Source organism: Rhineura floridana, chromosome 1 (genome assembly GCF_030035675.1).
Source record: "Rhineura floridana isolate rRhiFlo1 chromosome 1, rRhiFlo1.hap2, whole genome shotgun sequence".
Classification (NCBI taxonomy): domain Eukaryota; kingdom Metazoa; phylum Chordata; class Lepidosauria; order Squamata; family Rhineuridae; genus Rhineura; species Rhineura floridana.
Window position 1 is genome coordinate 321,935,362 of NC_084480.1, and position 22,974 is coordinate 321,958,335.

At 46.1% G+C, this 22,974-nt stretch overlaps 1 protein-coding gene across 1 annotated transcript in view; it reads left to right on the forward strand.

Moving 5' to 3' along the window:
* Nucleotides 1–22,974, forward strand: part of BOP1 (BOP1 ribosomal biogenesis factor) — a 97,441-nt gene that overhangs the window by 1,126 nt on the left and 73,341 nt on the right. The window contains exon 2 of the mRNA XM_061607189.1: nucleotides 1,486–1,677. Within this exon, the coding sequence (XP_061463173.1) occupies nucleotides 1,486–1,677 (192 nt within the window). The remainder of the gene's footprint in view (nucleotides 1–1,485; nucleotides 1,678–22,974) is intronic.

Consider the following 22,974-nt stretch of genomic DNA (forward strand, 5'->3'; position numbering starts at 1 on the left):
ACTCAGAAGATCCCATCTGCTGGATTGTGTTGCCAGGTTGGAAAAGGGCCTGCTCTGCCTGAGTTCCTAGAGACTTGCTGACAGTATTGTATTAGCTGGATCACTGGTCTAACCGAATCAAAGGCAGCGTCATAGGCATTTCCTTGTGTCTCTTAATCCACCTGTGCAGAAGACATCAACTGTCTGCTCTCAGGCCTGCAATGAAGTCTGCAAAGGATTATCATTGTCACTTGAATTCTGGCTCAAAACTGTCTTAACCTGTAGCTCAGTGATAGAGCATCTGCTTTGCATGTGGAAGGGCCCTGGTTCAGTTTTGAGCATCGCCAGGTAGGGCTGAGAATGCCCCCACCTGTCTGAAATCTTGGAGAGTCACTGCCAGTCAGTGTTGACAGTACTGAGCTAGACAGACCAATGGTCTGATTTGGTATATGGACAGTTCCATACTCCGCAGTTATAGATATCTCAATTCTCTGGTGGTAAGGGGATCAAAAGTGTATTTTGCCACACCAAATGACTCTTGCTCACATCAAGCTCCATAATAAAGTTGATGTGACCTAGCACTGAGTTCTTCACAGCTACAGAGCACTTGGGTCCTCACACAGCATTCCACTTACGTATGTTTATGTTTTATATTCTGTCATTCTGGAGCTCAGGGCAGCAAATCTATCTGAACAGACCTGTGAGGTAGGTTAGGCTGAGAGAGTAACTGGTCCAAAATGAGGTTCATAGCTTTGTGGGGTTTGAACCCAGGCTTCCACAGGCCAAGTCTAGTTATGCTGTGCACACCAGCCCATTGATATATCACAAGTTTATAAGCTGAAAATGTTTTTCCTTCTTTTAGAAGTGAAACTAAGGGCAAGTTCTTTACAATGTAGTGGTTAAGGCAGCCTTTCCCAACCAGTGTACCTCCAGATGTTGGACCACAACTCCCATCAGCCTCAGCCAGCATTGCCAATGGGAGGCTGATGGGAGTTGTGGTCCAACAACATCTGGAGGCACACTGGTTGGGAAAGGCTGGGTTAAGGTGTTGGACTATGACCTGGGAGACCAGGGTTCAAATCCCCACATAGGCATGAAGCTCACTGGGTGACCTTGGGCCAGTCACTGCCTCTCAGCCTCATGAAAACCGTATTCATAGGGTCGCCATAAGTCAGAATCGACTTGAAGGCAGTACATTTACATTTTAGTGACATTGGGGGGCCAGATGAAATTGCCCCAGGACTGGATCTGGCCTCAAGTTGCTGGTTAGCCATCCCTACTGAAGGCAAGGGACATATCTAAATGGCAGGATGCAATAAGTTTCTGTCTAGTATCTGAGGCAAATATTGGAAAGGTGATACCATCACTTTTTCATGATTATTGATTCTGCATCTTGTTCCCTTCACAAACATTGTTTGTAGCATTATTTAGGAAGGCCTTTTGGCATGCAGGTGGTTTGTGCACTGCTGATAGTACAGTCCTCTGATGCTTCCTGTTTTCTTTCAGCAACCTCTTTTCAGCACCCTTTCTGTCGAGAAGCAAGAAGGGGAAAGTGATGATTTGACAGACAGTGATGAAAGTATCTTCTCAGGACTAGAGGATTCTGGGAGTGATAGCATCACAGAGGAAGAGGAGGAAGACCATGACGATGGGGTTGAGGAGAAGTCAAAAAGTGTGTTTCCCCTTGAAAATATGCATGTAAGTATAGAATGTTGGCGCACAGCGTCTGTGGTGTTGTGCCTTGATGCAGATCTTATCGCTAGCTTTTCCTGTCGCTGTTCCATGTGTGTGTTTATATTATCCTTGTGTGTTTTTGTTTTGTATGTTATGTTTGCCACTTTGGAGTCAATGGATGCCAAGTACAAATACAAAATTAGGCAAACTTGGCAGTTTCAAAGTTGCAATTGTAATGTTTCACAGGTGATTGCTCCAGCAAGTGTGGATTGTATCCACTACTATGTGAGTGGAGTTCAACTCGCACAATGGGATTTCCCCTTCCTCTCCTCTCCTAGCTTGCCCCCAAAATCTGCCCAGGGGAGCAGATTTTGGAGTGCATGGAAGGGCTGCAGGGGAGGAGAGGAGGAGGAAGTTTTATTGTGTGGTTAGAGTAGCAGCATTGAATACAACCCTGTGTGAATCAGCATATCATGCTCCATTCTTTTGGTTGTTAAAATTTTTTAGAGAGTTTACAGTTTTCAGTCCCTTTGTTGTTTTTTCTTTAAATGATGTCAGGCAGGGATGAGGAATCTTTTTCTGTTTCCTGACTGCTAACTAAACAGAGCAGAGGAAGCTGCCTTAGCTGATCTACAGGTGATACAAGTGAGCCAGCTCTTAGAGAGTGAGCAAGCATGGAGAGCTAACAGGAGTTTAACAGCAGAGGTCAAGGGGGAGGTCCCTCACAATAATTTTCCTTGTAGTGCACATTATATACCAGTGGAATCCTGTTAACCTTCAGGGAGGACAGGGCAAAGCACAGGCCGTTCCAATACAAGTAGAAACATAGAAACAAAAGGTAATAGAGACTATGGATGGAAAGGACATTCCAGTGGTGGTGGCCTGCAAGGTGTGTGCAATGTTTATTTTCTTCCCTGAGAACAACATGGCACACACATGCAACAAGTGCAAGTTGTTGTTATTATTATTATTACTCTTTAGTTTTACCCCGCCCCTTTTCCAAAACTGGAACTCAGGGCGGCTTACAAATAAAAACTACACATAGGTAAAAAACATACAAAAATATACAATTAAAATAGAATTAAACTATTCGTAACATTAAAACCATGAAACAGACACTTAAAATACTAAGACAATTTAAAACATTAAGAATAGGACCATAGAACAATACAACAGACCTTATGAGGCCCTATCTTAAACATGTTCTAGTCCAAAAGCCTGTCGGAATAAAAAAGTCTTTGCCTGCTGACGGAAGGATAGCAAGGAAGGGGCCATTCGTGCTTCCCTAGGAAGAGAGTTCCAGAACCTGGGGGCAGCCACCGAGAAGGCCCTATCTCGCGTCCCCACCAATCGCGCTTGCGAAGGTGTTGGGACTGAGAGAAGAGCCTCTCCTGAGGATCTCAACGCCCGGGCAGGCTCATATGGGGAGATACGGTCTGACAAATAGCCTGGACCTAGGCCGTATAGAGCTTTATAGGTCAAAACCAGCACTTTGAATTGTGACCGGAAACAAACTGGCAGCCAGTGGAGCTGTCGCAACAAGGGGGTTGTATGGTCCCTGTAACCAGCTCCAGTTAGCACTCTGGCTGCAGCTCTTTGTACCGGTTTAAATTTCCAAACAGTTGTTGGTGCTGTTGGAAGAAAAAGTGAGGGGTCTGGAGCGGCGAGTGGCCACACTCAATGGTATAAGAAAAGACTAAGACTTCTTAGACAGAACACTGGAACAACAGCAGCAAAGAGAAGTACAGGAAGTGGAAGAACAACAGTAAGTTAAAGCAGAAGAGGAGAGGGAAAATGACGTGGAGGAAACTTCATGGAAAAGGGTGACAGTTCGGAACAGAAGGCCTAGAAGACTTTCTGTGAACATGGAAGACTATGGAACCACTGTCAGGCACTTGAGGATGAGACTGGAAAACAGCCTGTGGAGGAAGAATTACAGGAGACCCTGCAGGAGAGCGAGCAAGAGGCTGAAGCTCAATCAAGCAGAGGCAATGAAACCATGCCCCACGACAACAAGAAGAGAAGAGTAGTAATAGTGAGAGACTCCCTACTGCATGGGAATAAAACCCAAGTATGCTGAGAAGACCCATGGATTCCCCAGGTATGCTGCCTCCCTGGAGGACAGATTAGAGATGTGACTGAAGGGTTGCCAACTCTCATAAAGGCCACTGACATGCATCCCTTTCTTCTCATCCTGCAAGGATGCTTCTGCAAGGAAAAGTCCTGTCTCAGTAACCTCTTAGAATTCTTTGAGAGTGTCAGCAAGCATATAGATAGAGGTGATCCAGTGGACATAGTGTACTTAGACTTTCAAAAAGCGTTTGACAAGGAACCTCACCAAAGACTTCTGAGGAAGCTTAGCAGTCATGGAATAAGAGGAGAGGTCCTCTTGTGGATAAGGAATTGGTTAAGAAGCAGAAAGCAGAGAGTAGGAATAAACGGACAGTTCTCCCAATGGAGGGCTGTAGAAAGTGGAGTCCCTCAAGGATCGGTATTGGGACCTGTACTTTTCAACTTGTTCATTAATGACCTAGAATTAGGAGTGAGCAGTGAAGTGGCCAAGTTTGCTGACGACACTAAATTGTTCAGGGTTGTTAAAACAAAAAGGGATTGCGAAGAGCTCCAAAAAGACCTCTCCAAACTGAGTGAATGGGCAGAAAAATGGCAAATGCAATTCAATATAAACAAGTGTAAAATTATGCATATTGGAGCAAAAAATCTGAATTTCACATATACGCTCATGGGGCCTGAACTGGCGGTGACCGACCAGGAGAGAGACCTCGGGGTTGTAGTGGACAGCACGATGAAAATGTCGACCCAGTGTGCGGCAGCTGTGAAAAAGGCAAATTCCATGCTAGCGATAATTAGGAAAGGTATTGAAAATAAAACAGCCGATATCATAATGCCGTTGTATAAATCTATGGTGCGGCCGCATTTGGAATACTGTGTACAGTTCTGGTCACCTCATCTCAAAAAGGATATTATAGAGTTGGAAAAGGTTCAGAAGAGGGCAACCAGAATGATCAAGGGGATGGAGCGACTCCCTTACGAGGAAAGGTTGCAGCATTTGGGACTTTTTAGTTTAGAGAAAAGGCGGGTCAGAGGAGACATGATAGAAGTGTATAAAATTATGCATGGCATTGAGAAAGTGGATAGAGAAAAGTTCTTCTCCCTCTCTCATAATACTAGAACTCGTGGACATTCAAAGAAGCTGAATGTTGGAAGATTCAGGACAGACAAAAGGAAGTACTTCTTTACTCAGCGCATAGTTAAACTATGGAATTTGCTCCCACAAGATGCAGTAATGGCCACCAGCTTGGATGGCTTTAAAAGAAAATTAGACAAATTCATGGAGGACAGGGCTATCAATGGCTACTAGCCGTGATGGCTGTGCTGTGCCACCCTAGTCAGAGGCAGCATGCTTCTGAAAACCAGTTGGCGGAAGCCTCAGGAGGGGAGAGTGTTCTTGCACTCAGGTCCTGCTTGTGGGCTTCCCCCAGGCACCTGGTTGGCCACTGTGAGAACAGGATGCTGGACTAGATGGGCCACTGGCCTGATCCAGCAGGCTCTTCTTATGTTCTTATCCATGTGGGAACGAATGATACTGCCAAGCGGAGCTACGAAGAAATCACTTCAGACATTGAAGTTTTGGGAAGGAAACTCAAGGTCTTGGGGGCCCAGATAGATTTCTCGTCCATCCTTCTGATAGTTAGGAGTAGAAAGGGAAAGAAAACAGCTCCGGGTGAATGACTGGCTGTGAAGGTGGTGCTGGACAGCCACCTGTTGAGTGTGCTTTAAGTTGGATTCCTGCATTGAGCAGGGTGTTGGACTTGATGGCCTTGTAGGGCCCTCCCAACTGTACCATCCTAGGGTTCTATGATTCAGCCCCCCAAGGCCACACTCCCTCATGGGCATCCTGCAGGTAGCTATGTGCCAGTATTGGGCAGGACCAGGGGCAAACATGGATGACTCTTAGCTTTGTGCAGAGGCTACATTCCAGCCACGCAAAAGTCAGAGGCGCACATGTGCACACACCTCCATCCAGGCAAGTGAGACGCGTCAGCTCCATTCAAGGGCACATGCCAGCCAGGCAAAAGCAGTTGTGGAGAGGAGGGTGAGGGGTTGGCTGGGGAGAGTCCCAAGGGATAGAGCAGCCTTTCCCAACCAGTGGGCCACCAGATGTTGCTGGACAACAACTCCCATCAGCCTCAGCCAGCATTGCCAATGGTCAGGAAGATGGGAATTGTGGTCCAACAACATCTGGTGGCCCACTAGTTGGGAAAGACTTGGCTAGACGGAGAAGCGGGGGGGGTGCATTTGGACCCAGGGCCTCAGGTTCCCCACGACCGGTATACGGGCAGTACATACTGCAGTCTTTAAACTTTTACAGGTATTCCAGTACAACATTCTACATAATACAACATTTAAACCTCACCTTTAAGTTCCCTCCTCAAATATTTTAAATCCAATACTTGGGGTGTATTGGTACAAAAAAATAACATGAGTAACTATTTTTCAGTTTTGTTTACTAAATACAAGTAAATACAAAAATAAACATGTTAAATTAGATTGTTAGAGAATGATATCAGAAAGCATTCCAATGAGAACTGAAAAAGTTCTGATGTAAATTACCCTAATTTGCGCTGGAAAAGTTTCCAATTAATTGGTAGGAGTTGTAGTCCAGCAATATTTAGGAGGAGGCACCACGAGTTTCCCATTGCTGATGAATTGCCTCCCATAGGGCTGCCTTGGTTTCTCATAAGGCTGGTGAGTGCTCTTGGACCCACTTTCTTCAGCAGCCAGATGGCTAAAGTAAAAGTGACCTCCGTAAGGGAAGAAGCTTTCCTTGTGCCAATGGCCATATTTGAATTCTGGAAGGAATTATTTTCCCCAGTGAGATTTGCTGTTGAGGTGTCTCCTGCTTTGGCTTTCTTCTTTTTAATGTGTGTGTTGATACGATAAATTGAGCAATTGGTTTTCTGTAGGGACGGACCCTTCTGTGGTTAGTGCACTTGCATTTTTATTAGGACTCCCTGTTACATTGATCTGAGAGGCTTTGGTGCTGTTGATGATCTGACCTTTTCTGATTAAACACTTCAGTGCCTTCCATGCTCTGGTCTCCATTGCAGCTGGACTGAGCAGCTGCTTCTGGCGTGTGCTGTTGGTCTTCCTCTCCCAGCATACTCTTTCTCCTCTGGCTTGGCTATAGACAGTACGTTTCTCCTGTGTCAAGAGGCTGACTCTGTGTGCATTGTAAATAATAATAACAGCAACGTAGATGTATGCAGGGTCGCTCTGCTTCTGTCATCAGCTCTATTCATCAGGGCTTGGCAGTTGGTCAACTTGGCAGGGATCCTGGGGAGCAGCGTGTACATGTAGAATAGAATAGGCAATCATCAGCCGGGGATGAAGATGGAAAGCCCCAGTGCATGCCGCAGCTCTGATGCTTGCTCTGATGTTGGGGGTTCTTCCACCTTGTGACTTGTGGGTCTTCTTCCTCAAGGCGAAAACCTCCCCTCTTGTGCATAATAACTCTGGCAGTAGACCACCGGTGGTTTTAATCCTGGGGGAGGGAGGCACTGGGCCCAGCCCTGGCAGGCTGCAGTAGAGTGTCTCTGGAAACAGCTGTGGGAGGAGGCAGAAAGGGGAGATGGTTTCCCCTGGGCTTAAGAAACGACCGCTATTCTGATGGCTCAGGGTGGGTAATAGCAATTTTTGATAAAAAGGTGGGTCTTTGCCGCTGGAAGGCTCACTTAATTGTGAGCATGTACAGTTCTGTGGAATATTCAGGCACAAAACAAAAGAAGACAAGGCAGGATCATTTGAATAGTTTGGTAGGTCCTTGCACACAGTGGTCATCTTTTGCCAGTGTGGTTCAGTGGATGGCACTGACCTAGGGAGCCTGGAATACAAGTGTTGCTTGGCTATGAAGCTGAAGGGTTGGCCTTGGCAAATCTCTCTCTCTCGCTCTCTCGCTCTCACTCTCTCTCTCTCTCTCACACACACACACACCACACCCCCAGTGCCCTGAGCTCCCTGAACTTAGTAACACCAGGGCACTCGACTTCACTCAAACCTCAAGATAAGCAAAGGGTATGAATGGAGGAGCTTGTATCTCTCTAGTCTTGACAGGCGGAGGTTGGCTCTTTCCTGTATGGCATCTGAGAAGTGCATGAGTAACCAGAAGCTTCTGCACAAGCCCTGGACCGCTGCCTGGACTCAGTGGTGGTGGGCTGGATGAGGGCCAATAAATTGAGTCTGAATCCTAGCAAGACAGAGGGGCTGTGGGTTGGTGATTCCCGAGTTCGGATAATTGGTCAGTTGCCTGTTTTGGATGGGGAAGTACTCCCTCTGAAAGAGCAGGTCTGTAGTCTGGGGGTGTTCCTGGATCCAACTTTGTCACTAGAAACCCAGGTGACCTCAGTAGCTAGGAGTGCCTTTTACCAGCTTTGGCTGGTAAGACCAGGATAGCCTGACCACTGTTGTCCATGCACTGATAACCTCCAGCCTGGATTACTGTAATGTGTTCTACGTGGGGTTGCCCTTGTGGTTGGTCCAGAAGCTGCAGCTGGTGCAAAATGTGGCAACGAGGCTGCTCACTGGAGCGGGGTATCACTAACAAGTCACCCTGCTGCTGAAAGAATTGCACTGGCTGCCTGTTAGCTACTGGGCAAAGTTCAGGGTTCTGGTTTTGATGTACGAAGCCCTGTACAGCTTGGGACCAGGATACCTGAAAGACCGTCTTATCCCTTATATACCCAGTCAGTCACTATGCTCTGCAGGGGAGGGCCTCCTGCAGATACCATCTTATCAGGGCGTCCGTTCTGCACAATATAGGAAAGGAACCTTTAGTGTGGCGGCACCTACCCTGTGGAATTCCCTCCCCTTAAATATTAGGCAGGTACAATCTCTGCTATCTTTTCAGTGCCTACAGAAGACCTTCCTCTTTCCACAAGCCTTTTAAGTTGAGACCTTATCCCAGTCTGCGTCTGTGTTGGAATTGCTTTTTTAGATCTTTGTAAAGCCTTTTTTTTTGTTTCATTATGTTTTAAAGTATTTTGTTTTTAAGATGTTTCTGAGTGTTCTTAGTGTTGTTGTTTGCTGCCCTGGCCTCTTTTTGGGAGGAAGGGCAGGATATAAATTTAAAAAATAATAACAACATAATAATAATAATAATAATAATAATAATAATAATAATAATAATAATAGTTGGCACAGCTTCATCAAAGGTACCCAATTGCCCTAGCAGGAAGAGGAGGAGGCAGCAACAAGGGCTGACCCTTGGGTGTGTGCAGATGTGGTGTCTAGGCTGTGCATGGGCAGTGGATGAGATTATGCTGCCAGTGCATATACAGGGCTAACAAACTCCAGGGCTACTATGTGAAATGGATTAACATGCCTTAGAAGTACAGTATAGTGTGTGAACTTGCGACCACTTATACTTGCTAAATGTAAATGTACTGCATTCAAGTCGATTCCGACTTATGGCAACCCTATGAATAGGGTTTTCATGAGGCTGAGAGGCATGACTGGCCCAAGGTCACCCAGTGAGCTTCATGGCTATGTGAAATCTGTTGATTCTACAGAAAAAGCACTATGGGATATATTCAACTAACTTTTACTCAGAGCAGACCTACTGAAATTAATGGACCTAAGTTGAAAAATAAATGTACTGCCTTCAAGTCGATCCTGACTTATGGCAACCCTACAAATAGGGTTTTCACAGTAAGTGGTATTGAGAGGGGGTTTACCATTGCCTTCCTCTGAGGCTGAGAGGCAGTGACTGGCCCAAGGTCACCCAGTGATCTTCATGGCTGTGTGGAGATTCGAACCCTGGTCTCCCAGGTTGTAGTCTGACACTCTAACCACTATGCCACACTGGCTCTCAGACCTAAGTTAGTCATGTCCAATAATTTCAGTGGGTCTGTCTTGAGGGTCATGTAGCCTCGGTGGCCCGGAATGCGTTCTACCAACTTCGGTTGGTAGCCCAGCTACGTCCCTATCTGAGTAAGGAGGACCTCACATCAGTGGTACATGCTATGGTAACCTCGCGTCTGGACTACTGCAATGCGCTTTACGTAGGGCTACCTTTGAAGACGATTCGGAAGCTACAGCTAGTGCAAAATGCGGCGGCCAGACTGCTAACAAGAACTAAGCGGTCTGAGCATATAACACCTGTGCTAGCCCGTTTGCACTGGCTTCCAATATGCTTCCGGGCCAGATTCAAAGTGTTGGTACTTACCTATAAAGCCTTATACGGCGCGGGACCACGATATCTGTCGGAACGCCTCTCCCGATATGAACCGGCCCGTACACTACGGTCTACTACGAAGGCCCTCCTCCGGGTTCCGACTCATAGGGAAGCCCGGAGAGTGGTGACAAGATCTAGGGCCTTCTCAGTGGTGGCCCCCGAACTATGGAATAGTCTCCCCGAGGAGGTATGCCTGGCGCCGACACTATTATCTTTTATTTATTTTAGATATTTTTATGCTCTTTAATAGCGATTTTAGGGCGGTTTACACAAAAATGTAATGGCTGCCCATTAGCTACCGGGCCAAGTTCAACTTAAAAATAAAAATTAAAAACATCCAAACCATCATAAAACACAGGAACTGAAAGACAGTACAATTTTAATATGGATACAAGTAAAATCTTAGAAAAACCTATAATACATATATAAAAATCCACACATCCAACTGTCTCGGGGCTGCATTGCCCCTGTGCTTCCGCACGAGCCATTTGCGGATGGCAAAACAAGTTTTCAGCACCAGCCAGTGTTTTCTGTGTGACCATAAGCATTGCTGAATCGGCAGATACACGCACAGCGGCCTGACCTTTTCACCTCGGAAGCCCCGGCTGCTGCAATTACTCCTTCCAAGTGCTTTTCCTGGCCAGCTATTTTTGGGTTCCTTTTGGTGTTGCATGCTGCCCTCTGGTGGCCTCTTTGCCCAGCTTCCTACAGGAGACTGAATTGACTCTGCTCAGGAGAACAACGTCCCAGGGTTCATCTATTAAGCACACATAGAGACGGTCAGTACATCTATAGAAAACTCCAGTAGCCAGACAGCTGCGTAAGAGAGACGGTTTGCATCACATTTCAAGGAAGAGTATAATCAAGGGGACTGTTTTAAGCCTCCTGATGAAAGCTGCTTGGGGCAACTTTTCACTTCAGCTCACCTAAGCCAAAGCATTCCCCTGTGAGTTAACACAGGTCTCCTGTGTCAGGAGGGTGACCCAAGCCTACTCCTCCATCTTAAAAATGAATGAGTAAGTCTTAAAGGAGGCTTCTCGGAACATTCCACAGAAGCAGAAGGGGGTGGCAGTAGTTGGTGCTACATGAACAACCCATCTCAGTGCATCTTGTCGTAGTTCTCTTCCAGATGATCACCAGAAGGATATGGATCACCCTGCAGCAGGGGGAGCTTTGGGTTTGTGGGTGCCTCCTTATCTGCATGGATCCAGACTTCGTCTTCTAAAGATGAGTTGAGAAGCAACTCAGCTGCCTGTTTGGGATGAGGAGCTGGGCCAGCCTTGCTTGGCCAGGATGCTATGACCTTGGACCTCCATGGCACAACCTGGCAAGCCAAGACGGCTTGCTGCACCCCAGTGACCCATTCCTGCAGCATGGGGCTCTGCTCCAAGCTCGTGGAGTGTTGGGAGGAAGGGAAACTATGGGGGGAGGGAGGGAGAGACAGACAAAACCTTCCCAATGCCAAAAGCCTGGGAAAAAAATTACCTCCAATCTCCTTTTTTAAAAAGACTTTAATAAAGCCTTTGTTTTTGCTGTAATCCCATCTTCTAGTTGGCCCCGTACTTTCTAGGCCCCCAGCCCCACTTTCTCCCCTTGGCCGGGAGGGGGGCACAAAGGGTTGTCTTATGGGTTGCGTACAGCAGAAGGTGATCACACAGTGTGCAGATTTTACTGCTCCCAGGAGGGGTGTTTCGTAAGGCTGCTTTTCTGATTATTCAATCAAATCCTCCGGTAAAACCCACTCCAGGCTGGCTCCCCTCTGAACGGGGGAGGAGGGCGAATCTCTTTTCCAGGGAAGGATGTGCAGTTTTGCCTGCACCCGCACGCCAGGCCAGTGCGTAGGTGCAGCCTGGAACGACAGGCCCGTGGGTTGGAAGCTGGCTGGCTGGCTGGGTCTGGGTCGTGTCCTGTTCTGTCCCGAAAAGAAGAGCCCTTTTGGACCAGAGGAAGATGGTTCCATCTAGTCCAGTATCTTATTACCAAGAGTGGCTGTCCACTAACAGGGCATGGAAAGTAGGAGCCTTCTGCTCTTGTTCTTGTGCCGCATATCCTGGGATTCAGTAGCATTCTGTCTCTGGGTATACAGATTTCATTTAGTTGTCTTGGCTGATGGCTGTTGATAGGCCAAGTTGTCTACAGGAGCGGTCTACAAGTCCCATCAGCCCTAGCCAGCATGGCCATATGATCCTGGGGCTGATGGGAGTTGTAGCCCAAACAGCTGGGGGGCACCATGTTGCGGCCGGCCTATATGCAGCAGTACCCTAAAAGTGCTAATTTACTTGCCAACATTTACCGGTGGGAGTGGCCATCGCCACATCCTGTGGTAATTGACTTGGGGAGTTCATTATTCATTCTACAAATAAATACTTTCTTTTGTCTGTCCTGAACCTCCCGCCAGTCAATTTCATTGGGTGACCCCAAGGCCAAATTTATATGGCCCTGAGAAGGATGGTTGTTTTGAGTGCAGCTGAGCATAGCTGGTTCATGGAGTGCCCTGCACACCTCAGCTACATAAGTGCAACACAGTGCACTGGATGACCTGCAGAGTGTGGCCAAATACATTGCAGCCCAATAGGCAGTCTCAAGGGAAAAACCAAAACCCTTTCCATTGAAGAAAAAGGGAATAAATCCTTTCCCAGGTACAGGGGCTTCACAACATGCCTAAGTTAGTTTTTAAGCTTTTTGGTTAATGTTTACACTTGGACAAATGCTTATTATTTGTTAAGAACATTTATTAAGATGTCACCAACATGTCACCCCACTGCTGAAAGAATTGCACTGGCTACCTGTTAGCTACCGGGCCAAGTTCAAAGTTCTAGTTTTGGTATACAAAGCCCTATGTAGCTTGGGACCAGGATACCTGAAAGACCGTCTTACCCCTTATATGCCCAGTTGATCACTGCATTCTGCAGGTGAGGGCTGTGAGGCGTCCTTCCCTGGCTCTCCCTGTCAGGTTCCTACCTGCGCGTGGCTACTGCCTGTCTCTAGGCACCACCAGGGACTCCACCAGTCCGGACCGCTCTCTCTTATGATTTCTCTCCCCGCTCTAGCACAGATCTCAACAGATCCCCCTGCTAGGCAACCACCAGTAACGTCCCAATACTAGTATTCCCAGAGACTCTGAATACTGGTATTGTTACTCTCTTCACCGCTGCCACCATTTGTTACAGTTCCCCTTCAGCCTTGGTCATTACCTTACCCTCCCTTCTGGTCTGTGAAACCCCAGCCAAGGATCAGGCCTTTGGTAAACCAAATTAAGTATTTATTACAGATAACAAAGCTAACAAGATTAACAAGATTTCTTCTTAAGGCACATAAGCATATGGTTTTACTCAATACTAATCCGAACTCCACCTCCCTCCTGGTAAACAACTCTCTAAACCCCACCAAGCAATCCACTCTTTCTCTTCTCCCCCCAGATTCCACAATTTACCACCTCACATTCACCCAGATTTACCTGTCATCCTTTCATTTATACTGTCAGCCATTTTAAACATTCAGCCAATCATCAAGCATTCTATTGCCCATTCACTCCCCCTCCTCTTTCACTACTTACCATGTATACTCTAAACAACCAGCACTTACCATATATACACTAATATATAGGAACATCACATTTCCCCCCCCTTAAACAACGGCAGAGTATTATTCCTGTTCCAGGATTTATACGTCGCGTTAACAAATAAAAGTCTCTATGGGGAAAATGTCTTTCTTTGTTCCTCTGTCTGGTCACGTCACTGCAGTCCCAGCCACTTGCCTGGAAAGTCCATCGGCCAGTACATTGTCCTTGCCTTTGATGAACTGGAAGTCCACTTGATAGTCCTGTAGGGCCCAGGACCACCTCTGCAGCATAGTGTTATGGTTTTTCATAGTCTGCAACCATAACAAGGCCCGATGATCCGTAGTCACTGTGAATCTTCGTCCCCACACGTATGGGCGCAACTTGTTCAGTCCCCACACGACCACTAGGCACTCCTTCTGGACCGACGAATAGTTTTTCTCCCTCGGCGTCAGCTTGCGACTCAGATACGCCACTGGATGTCTGGTGCCTTCTCTCTCCTGCAGCAAGACGACTCCCAGCGCGAGGTCTGACGCATCTGTAGCCACGATGAATGGTTGCTCATAGTCTGGTGCTATTAATATGGGTCCTTGGCACAAGGCTTGCTTCAGCAGATCAAAAGCCTTCTGACATTCATCCGTCCATACCACACGCTCAGAACACTTCTTCTTGGTCAATTCATGCAAGGGGGTTGCTATTTCCCCAAAATTTCTCACAAACATCCTATAAAAACCAGCCACACCCAGAAATGCCCTTATTTGTTTTTTGGTTAAGGGGATCGGCCACGCTTGTATTGCCTCCGCCTTGCTCCATAAGGGGGTGATTTTCCCACTCCCCACCTTATGTCCTAAATAGATTACTTCCTTTAGTCCAAACTGGCATTTCTTAGCTTTTATTGTGAGGCCTGCTTTTCTTAAGGCCTCCAATACTGTTGTCAGGTGTTGGACATGCTCAGGCACCGACTTGCTAAAAATGGCCACGTCATCGATATAGGCCACTGCAAAATCTGACATGCCTCGCAACACAGTATTGATTAGCCTCTGAAATGAACTTGGTGAGTTCCTTAGTCCCATGGGTAAGGTCACAAACTCATATAACCCATCTGGTGTACTGAAGGCAGTTTTGGCTCTGGATTGCTCGTCTAGTTCCATTTGCCAAAATCCTTTACAGAGATCTAGTGTAGAGATAATGGTTGCTGCCCCCAATAACTCTAACATAGCGTCTACCCTAGGCATAGGATACGCATCTGGGACAGTAATTTTATTGATTAGCCGATAATCAATGCAAAACCTGGTCGTTCCATCTTTTTTCGGAACCAGGACAATACTTGAGGCCCAGGGACTGATGGATTCCCTGATCACTCCTAATTCCAGCATATCTTCCACCTCCTTTTTGATCTCATTCAAAACTTTCCCATTTGCACGGTACGGAACAGATCTGATTGGGGCATGATCTCCAGTATCAATGGAATGTATAACTATACTGGTTCGGCCAGGTTTGTTGCTAAAGAGATTCCTATAGGTTTTCAAAACTCTCAGAATCTCTTCTTTTACTTCCTCCTCTACCTCCTCTGACCATTCCACTTGATCTACCCCTCCTTTGTCTTTGCTTTCCTGTACCAAATCTGGAAGTTCAGGCCCACTTCCCTCAGGGAATAAGGTAACTTGCAACACCTGTGCATCCCTGGTATGGTAAGGCTTCAACATATTTACATGAACCACTTTGCTTTTGTTTAATTGGTCTGTGGTGATTACATATGTCACTGTGTCAAGCCTTTCTCTGATGGTATATGGTCCTTCCCAGTTAGCCTGTAATTTGTCATGTTTCCTGGGTATGAACGCCATAACCATATCTCCCACATCATACACACGTTCTCTGGCTGTTCTGTCACACCAGTAACTTTGCTTCTCCTGTGCATGACTCAAATTGTCTTTCACTACTTCCATCATTGATGTTAATTTATTGCGGAATTCCAATACAAAATCTACTACAGAAGTTTTGTACTCTCCCAGAGTTCCTTCCCATGAATTTTTTAGCAGTTCCAAAGGTCCCCTCACTTTTCTAGTGAACATGAGTTCAAAGGGTGAGAAGCCTGTTGACTCCTGAGGGACTTCTCTGTATGCAAATAAGAAGCATCCCAACCGTTCATCCCAGTCTTGTGGGTGATCTTGAACATAGCTTGTTATCATGCCCTTCAAAACTCCATTGAATCTCTCAGTTAGCCCATTAGTGGCGGGATGGTAAGTAGTGGTCTTTAGATGTTTTAGACCACAACATTTCCACATACATTGCATCACTTCTCCCATGAATACACTGCCTTGATCTGTCAGCACTTCATGAGGGAAACCCAGCCTCATAAAGATTTTTAATAAAGCCTCTGCCACTACAGGGGCTTCTACAGATCTCAGTGCTTCTGCGTCTGGGTACCTGGTGGCAAAATCCACCACCACCACTAGATATTTCTTGCCATGCCTTGTGGGTTTGGAAAAAGGGCCCACCAAATCTATTCCCACTCTATAAAAGGGTTGTCCAATTATAGGAAGGGGCTTTAAGGGTGCCTTGGTCTTTACTCCACTCTTTCCCACCTTTTGGCATATTCCACAAGATAGACAATGTTGTTTTACATCCTTGGAGATATTTGGCCAATAATAATGTGCAGCCAATCTCCTCTTGGTCTTTTTTATTCCCAGATGTCCTGCACATGGGACATCGTGGGCTACCTCTAGCAATCTGGTTCTGTATTTGCTAGGTACTATCAATTGCTTCACTGGTTCACATTCATCCTTTCTTTCAGCAGGCATCCACAGTCTATATAAAATCCCATTCTCACACACAACTTGATTCCTCAGTTTGTCAGTGAAAGGAATCTGTTGGGTCAGGGCTTGTTCCTTTACCTGCTTCAAACTGATATCTTTATGCAGCTCTTCCCTGAATTGATCTGCTTCTTCCCCAGAGACCACTTGATACAGTTTGTCTCCTTCAGCAGGCCTGCTAGTGGTTGCTATGGTGACCTGAGGCTGGTTAACAGATTCCACCCTGTTTGTTTCAGCCCCCCTTAATATGGCTTCTTTTTCTCTGCCAATTTGCTGTCTGGTCACTACATAGATCTTTCCTTGGGCGCCCATTACATCCCTTCCCAGTATTACTGGTTCTTGTTGCTGGGCATTAATGCCTACTTTATATCGGCCCTCTCGGCCTCTCCAAGTCATTTCCACCAGGGCCACAGGCAAACTTTCTGGTTGACCCCTCACTCCTTGGATAGTCACACTTTCCTGAGGTAATATTACCTCAGATTTTATTAAATCTGGCCTCAGTAATGTCTGAGTGGCACCAGTATCAAGCAATGCCCAATAATTTGCCCCTTGTACTCTCACTTCCTCTCTCAGACTTGAATCAAGGTCTGTTACTTCTGTCCAGTTTATCTGGCAAAACTGAACCTTTTTTGCTGTTTCTAAAGCCTTGGGCTCTGTTTTCACTGTCCTTGTCTGAGCAGGATTACTAATGGGGTTGGCAACCTCACATTGAAAACGTAGGTGCCCCGGTCTACCACATTTGTAGCATAATTTCTCCTCACTTTTAGGGTACACAGATCCACTCTGGGGTGTCCTGTGCCCTTCAGATTTTAATGGAGGACTCACTCGCTGTGGTACCACATCCCTTCTGCCAGCACTATATGGTCTGGGTTTAAACTCTCTTGATGTTTTCCCCACCCAGCCAGTTCTATTGGAGGCGAAGTGATCCGCCAACTCTGCGGCCTCCTGCACAGATGTAGGGGAACGGTCTTTGACCAGGAGCCTTATTTCTGGTGGTAACTGATGGTATAATTGATCCAATATCATGAGGTTTTTCACCTCTTCCACTGACTGAGCTTTGGCACTACTCATCCACTTTCCAAATATATCCATCAACTTTGCTCCCAGTTCCACAAAAGACCTCCCTGCTTGGATCTGACAGTTTCTGAATAATTTTCTAAAGTAGTCAGGTCCCAGTCTGAACCTTTTGTATACTGCCTCTTTAAACTCAGCATAGGTGACGGGCTTGTCTGAGGGGAAATATTGGTATACCTCAGCCAATTCCCCTTTAATCAGGTTTGATAAATACTGCATGTATTTATCTTCAGGTAGCCCCCACAACTGAGCTGCTTTTTCAAAGGTGCTGAGGTAAATTTGAGGATCTTGACCAGGCTCATAGACAGCAAAGTCCTTTGGAGTAATTTTTATTTTTGCTCCATCTCTGTCTTTCCTTGTCTCCTCAGAGTGAAATTTCTCTCTATCAAATTTTAACTTTTCTACTTGTAATTCAGCATCCAATGCTCGTTGCTTCTCCCTCTCCTCAAACCCCAATCTCATTCTCTCAATTTCCAACTCCCTCTGTTTTTCCTTCTCTGCACCTTCCATCCTCAATCTCTCAGCTTCCAACTCTCTCTGCTTGTCTTTTTCCTCAGCCTCCATCCTCAATCTCTCAGCTTCCAACTCTCTCTGTTTTTCCTTCTCTGCACCTTCCATCCTCAACTTCTCTCTCAAGTACTCTATATAAGCGGGATTGCTTAAATATCCTTCTGGGGTCTCTTCTCTGACAGGTTGTTTTTGCTGGGCAGTTGCAAATCCTATAAGTGCTACCCTCAATTCATCTACCCCTTTACCCTCATGAGGTAAATTGAATGTTATGCACTTCTCCACCAGCTCCTCTCTTTTCATTTTTATGTATTCAGCCATGGTGTTTGAGTTCACTCACTCTTTGCCACACACTCTTTGCCAGTCACTCTCACAAGAAATCTTGTTTTGCTATTTCTGTTTGCCACACAACTATTAGGGATTGTCTAGTATTCGTATCTCACTGCTACAGCCAACACCTGTGACGTAGTCTCCTTTGTCACCACGTGTCTTTGGGACTCTCTTTGGTTCGTATCTGGATTCTCTGTTGTTCGTATCCCACCGCTACTGACACCACATGTGAGGCGTCCTTCCCTGGCTCTCCCTGTCAGGTTCCTACCTGCGCGTGGCTACTGCCTGTCTCTAGGCACCACCAGGGACTCCACCAGTCCGGACCGCTCTCTCTTATGATTTCTCTCCCCGCTCTAGCACAGATCTCAACAGATCCCCCTGCTAGGCAACCACCAGTAACGTCCCAATACTAGTATTCCCAGAGACTCTGAATACTGGTATTGTTACTCTCTTCACCGCTGCCACCATTTGTTACAGTTCCCCTTCAGCCTTGGTCATTACCTTACCCTCCCTTCTGGTCTGTGAAACCCCAGCCAAGGATCAGGCCTTTGGTAAACCAAATTAAGTATTTATTACAGATAACAAAGCTAACAAGATTAACAAGATTTCTTCTTAAGGCACATAAGCATATGGTTTTACTCAATACTAATCCGAACTCCACCTCCCTCCTGGTAAACAACTCTCTAAACCCCACCAAGCAATCCACTCTTTCTCTTCTCCCCCCAGATTCCACAATTTACCACCTCACATTCACCCAGATTTACCTGTCATCCTTTCATTTATACTGTCAGCCATTTTAAACATTCAGCCAATCATCAAGCATTCTATTGCCCATTCACTCCCCCTCCTCTTTCACTACTTACCATGTATACTCTAAACAACCAGCACTTACCATATATACACTAATATATAGGAACATCACATTTCCCCCCCCCTTAAACAACGGCAGAGTATTATTCCTGTTCCAGGATTTATACGTCGCGTTAACAAATAAAAGTCTCTATGGGGAAAATGTCTTTCTTTGTTCCTCTGTCTGGTCACGTCACTGCAGTCCCAGCCACTTGCCTGGAAAGTCCATCGGCCAGTACATTGTCCTTGCCTTTGATGAACTGGAAGTCCACTTGATAGTCCTGTAGGGCCCAGGACCACCTCTGCAGCATAGTGTTATGGTTTTTCATAGTCTGCAACCATAACAAGGCCCGATGATCCGTAGTCACTGTGAATCTTCGTCCCCACACGTATGGGCGCAACTTGTTCAGTCCCCACACGACCACTAGGCACTCCTTCTGGACCGACGAATAGTTTTTCTCCCTCGGCGTCAGCTTGCGACTCAGATACGCCACTGGATGTCTGGTGCCTTCTCTCTCCTGCAGCAAGACGACTCCCAGCGCGAGGTCTGACGCATCTGTAGCCACGATGAATGGTTGCTCATAGTCTGGTGCTATTAATATGGGTCCTTGGCACAAGGCTTGCTTCAGCAGATCAAAAGCCTTCTGACATTCATCCGTCCATACCACACGCTCAGAACACTTCTTCTTGGTCAATTCATGCAAGGGGGTTGCTATTTCCCCAAAATTTCTCACAAACATCCTATAAAAACCAGCCACACCCAGAAATGCCCTTATTTGTTTTTTGGTTAAGGGGATCGGCCACGCTTGTATTGCCTCCGCCTTGCTCCATAAGGGGGTGATTTTCCCACTCCCCACCTTATGTCCTAAATAGATTACTTCCTTTAGTCCAAACTGGCATTTCTTAGCTTTTATTGTGAGGCCTGCTTTTCTTAAGGCCTCCAATACTGTTGTCAGGTGTTGGACATGCTCAGGCACCGACTTGCTAAAAATGGCCACGTCATCGATATAGGCCACTGCAAAATCTGACATGCCTCGCAACACAGTATTGATTAGCCTCTGAAATGAACTTGGTGAGTTCCTTAGTCCCATGGGTAAGGTCACAAACTCATATAACCCATCTGGTGTACTGAAGGCAGTTTTGGCTCTGGATTGCTCGTCTAGTTCCATTTGCCAAAATCCTTTACAGAGATCTAGTGTAGAGATAATGGTTGCTGCCCCCAATAACTCTAACATAGCGTCTACCCTAGGCATAGGATACGCATCTGGGACAGTAATTTTATTGATTAGCCGATAATCAATGCAAAACCTGGTCGTTCCATCTTTTTTCGGAACCAGGACAATACTTGAGGCCCAGGGACTGATGGATTCCCTGATCACTCCTAATTCCAGCATATCTTCCACCTCCTTTTTGATCTCATTCAAAACTTTCCCATTTGCACGGTACGGAACAGATCTGATTGGGGCATGATCTCCAGTATCAATGGAATGTATAACTATACTGGTTCGGCCAGGTTTGTTGCTAAAGAGATTCCTATAGGTTTTCAAAACTCTCAGAATCTCTTCTTTTACTTCCTCCTCTACCTCCTCTGACCATTCCACTTGATCTACCCCTCCTTTGTCTTTGCTTTCCTGTACCAAATCTGGAAGTTCAGGCCCACTTCCCTCAGGGAATAAGGTAACTTGCAACACCTGTGCATCCCTGGTATGGTAAGGCTTCAACATATTTACATGAACCACTTTGCTTTTGTTTAATTGGTCTGTGGTGATTACATATGTCACTGTGTCAAGCCTTTCTCTGATGGTATATGGTCCTTCCCAGTTAGCCTGTAATTTGTCATGTTTCCTGGGTATGAACGCCATAACCATATCTCCCACATCATACACACGTTCTCTGGCTGTTCTGTCACACCAGTAACTTTGCTTCTCCTGTGCATGACTCAAATTGTCTTTCACTACTTCCATCATTGATGTTAATTTATTGCGGAATTCCAATACAAAATCTACTACAGAAGTTTTGTACTCTCCCAGAGTTCCTTCCCATGAATTTTTTAGCAGTTCCAAAGGTCCCCTCACTTTTCTAGTGAACATGAGTTCAAAGGGTGAGAAGCCTGTTGACTCCTGAGGGACTTCTCTGTATGCAAATAAGAAGCATCCCAACCGTTCATCCCAGTCTTGTGGGTGATCTTGAACATAGCTTGTTATCATGCCCTTCAAAACTCCATTGAATCTCTCAGTTAGCCCATTAGTGGCGGGATGGTAAGTAGTGGTCTTTAGATGTTTTAGACCACAACATTTCCACATACATTGCATCACTTCTCCCATGAATACACTGCCTTGATCTGTCAGCACTTCATGAGGGAAACCCAGCCTCATAAAGATTTTTAATAAAGCCTCTGCCACTACAGGGGCTTCTACAGATCTCAGTGCTTCTGCGTCTGGGTACCTGGTGGCAAAATCCACCACCACCACTAGATATTTCTTGCCATGCCTTGTGGGTTTGGAAAAAGGGCCCACCAAATCTATTCCCACTCTATAAAAGGGTTGTCCAATTATAGGAAGGGGCTTTAAGGGTGCCTTGGTCTTTACTCCACTCTTTCCCACCTTTTGGCATATTCCACAAGATAGACAATGTTGTTTTACATCCTTGGAGATATTTGGCCAATAATAATGTGCAGCCAATCTCCTCTTGGTCTTTTTTATTCCCAGATGTCCTGCACATGGGACATCGTGGGCTACCTCTAGCAATCTGGTTCTGTATTTGCTAGGTACTATCAATTGCTTCACTGGTTCACATTCATCCTTTCTTTCAGCAGGCATCCACAGTCTATATAAAATCCCATTCTCACACACAACTTGATTCCTCAGTTTGTCAGTGAAAGGAATCTGTTGGGTCAGGGCTTGTTCCTTTACCTGCTTCAAACTGATATCTTTATGCAGCTCTTCCCTGAATTGATCTGCTTCTTCCCCAGAGACCACTTGATACAGTTTGTCTCCTTCAGCAGGCCTGCTAGTGGTTGCTATGGTGACCTGAGGCTGGTTAACAGATTCCACCCTGTTTGTTTCAGCCCCCCTTAATATGGCTTCTTTTTCTCTGCCAATTTGCTGTCTGGTCACTACATAGATCTTTCCTTGGGCGCCCATTACATCCCTTCCCAGTATTACTGGTTCTTGTTGCTGGGCATTAATGCCTACTTTATATCGGCCCTCTCGGCCTCTCCAAGTCATTTCCACCAGGGCCACAGGCAAACTTTCTGGTTGACCCCTCACTCCTTGGATAGTCACACTTTCCTGAGGTAATATTACCTCAGATTTTATTAAATCTGGCCTCAGTAATGTCTGAGTGGCACCAGTATCAAGCAATGCCCAATAATTTGCCCCTTGTACTCTCACTTCCTCTCTCAGACTTGAATCAAGGTCTGTTACTTCTGTCCAGTTTATCTGGCAAAACTGAACCTTTTTTGCTGTTTCTAAAGCCTTGGGCTCTGTTTTCACTGTCCTTGTCTGAGCAGGATTACTAATGGGGTTGGCAACCTCACATTGAAAACGTAGGTGCCCCGGTCTACCACATTTGTAGCATAATTTCTCCTCACTTTTAGGGTACACAGATCCACTCTGGGGTGTCCTGTGCCCTTCAGATTTTAATGGAGGACTCACTCGCTGTGGTACCACATCCCTTCTGCCAGCACTATATGGTCTGGGTTTAAACTCTCTTGATGTTTTCCCCACCCAGCCAGTTCTATTGGAGGCGAAGTGATCCGCCAACTCTGCGGCCTCCTGCACAGATGTAGGGGAACGGTCTTTGACCAGGAGCCTTATTTCTGGTGGTAACTGATGGTATAATTGATCCAATATCATGAGGTTTTTCACCTCTTCCACTGACTGAGCTTTGGCACTACTCATCCACTTTCCAAATATATCCATCAACTTTGCTCCCAG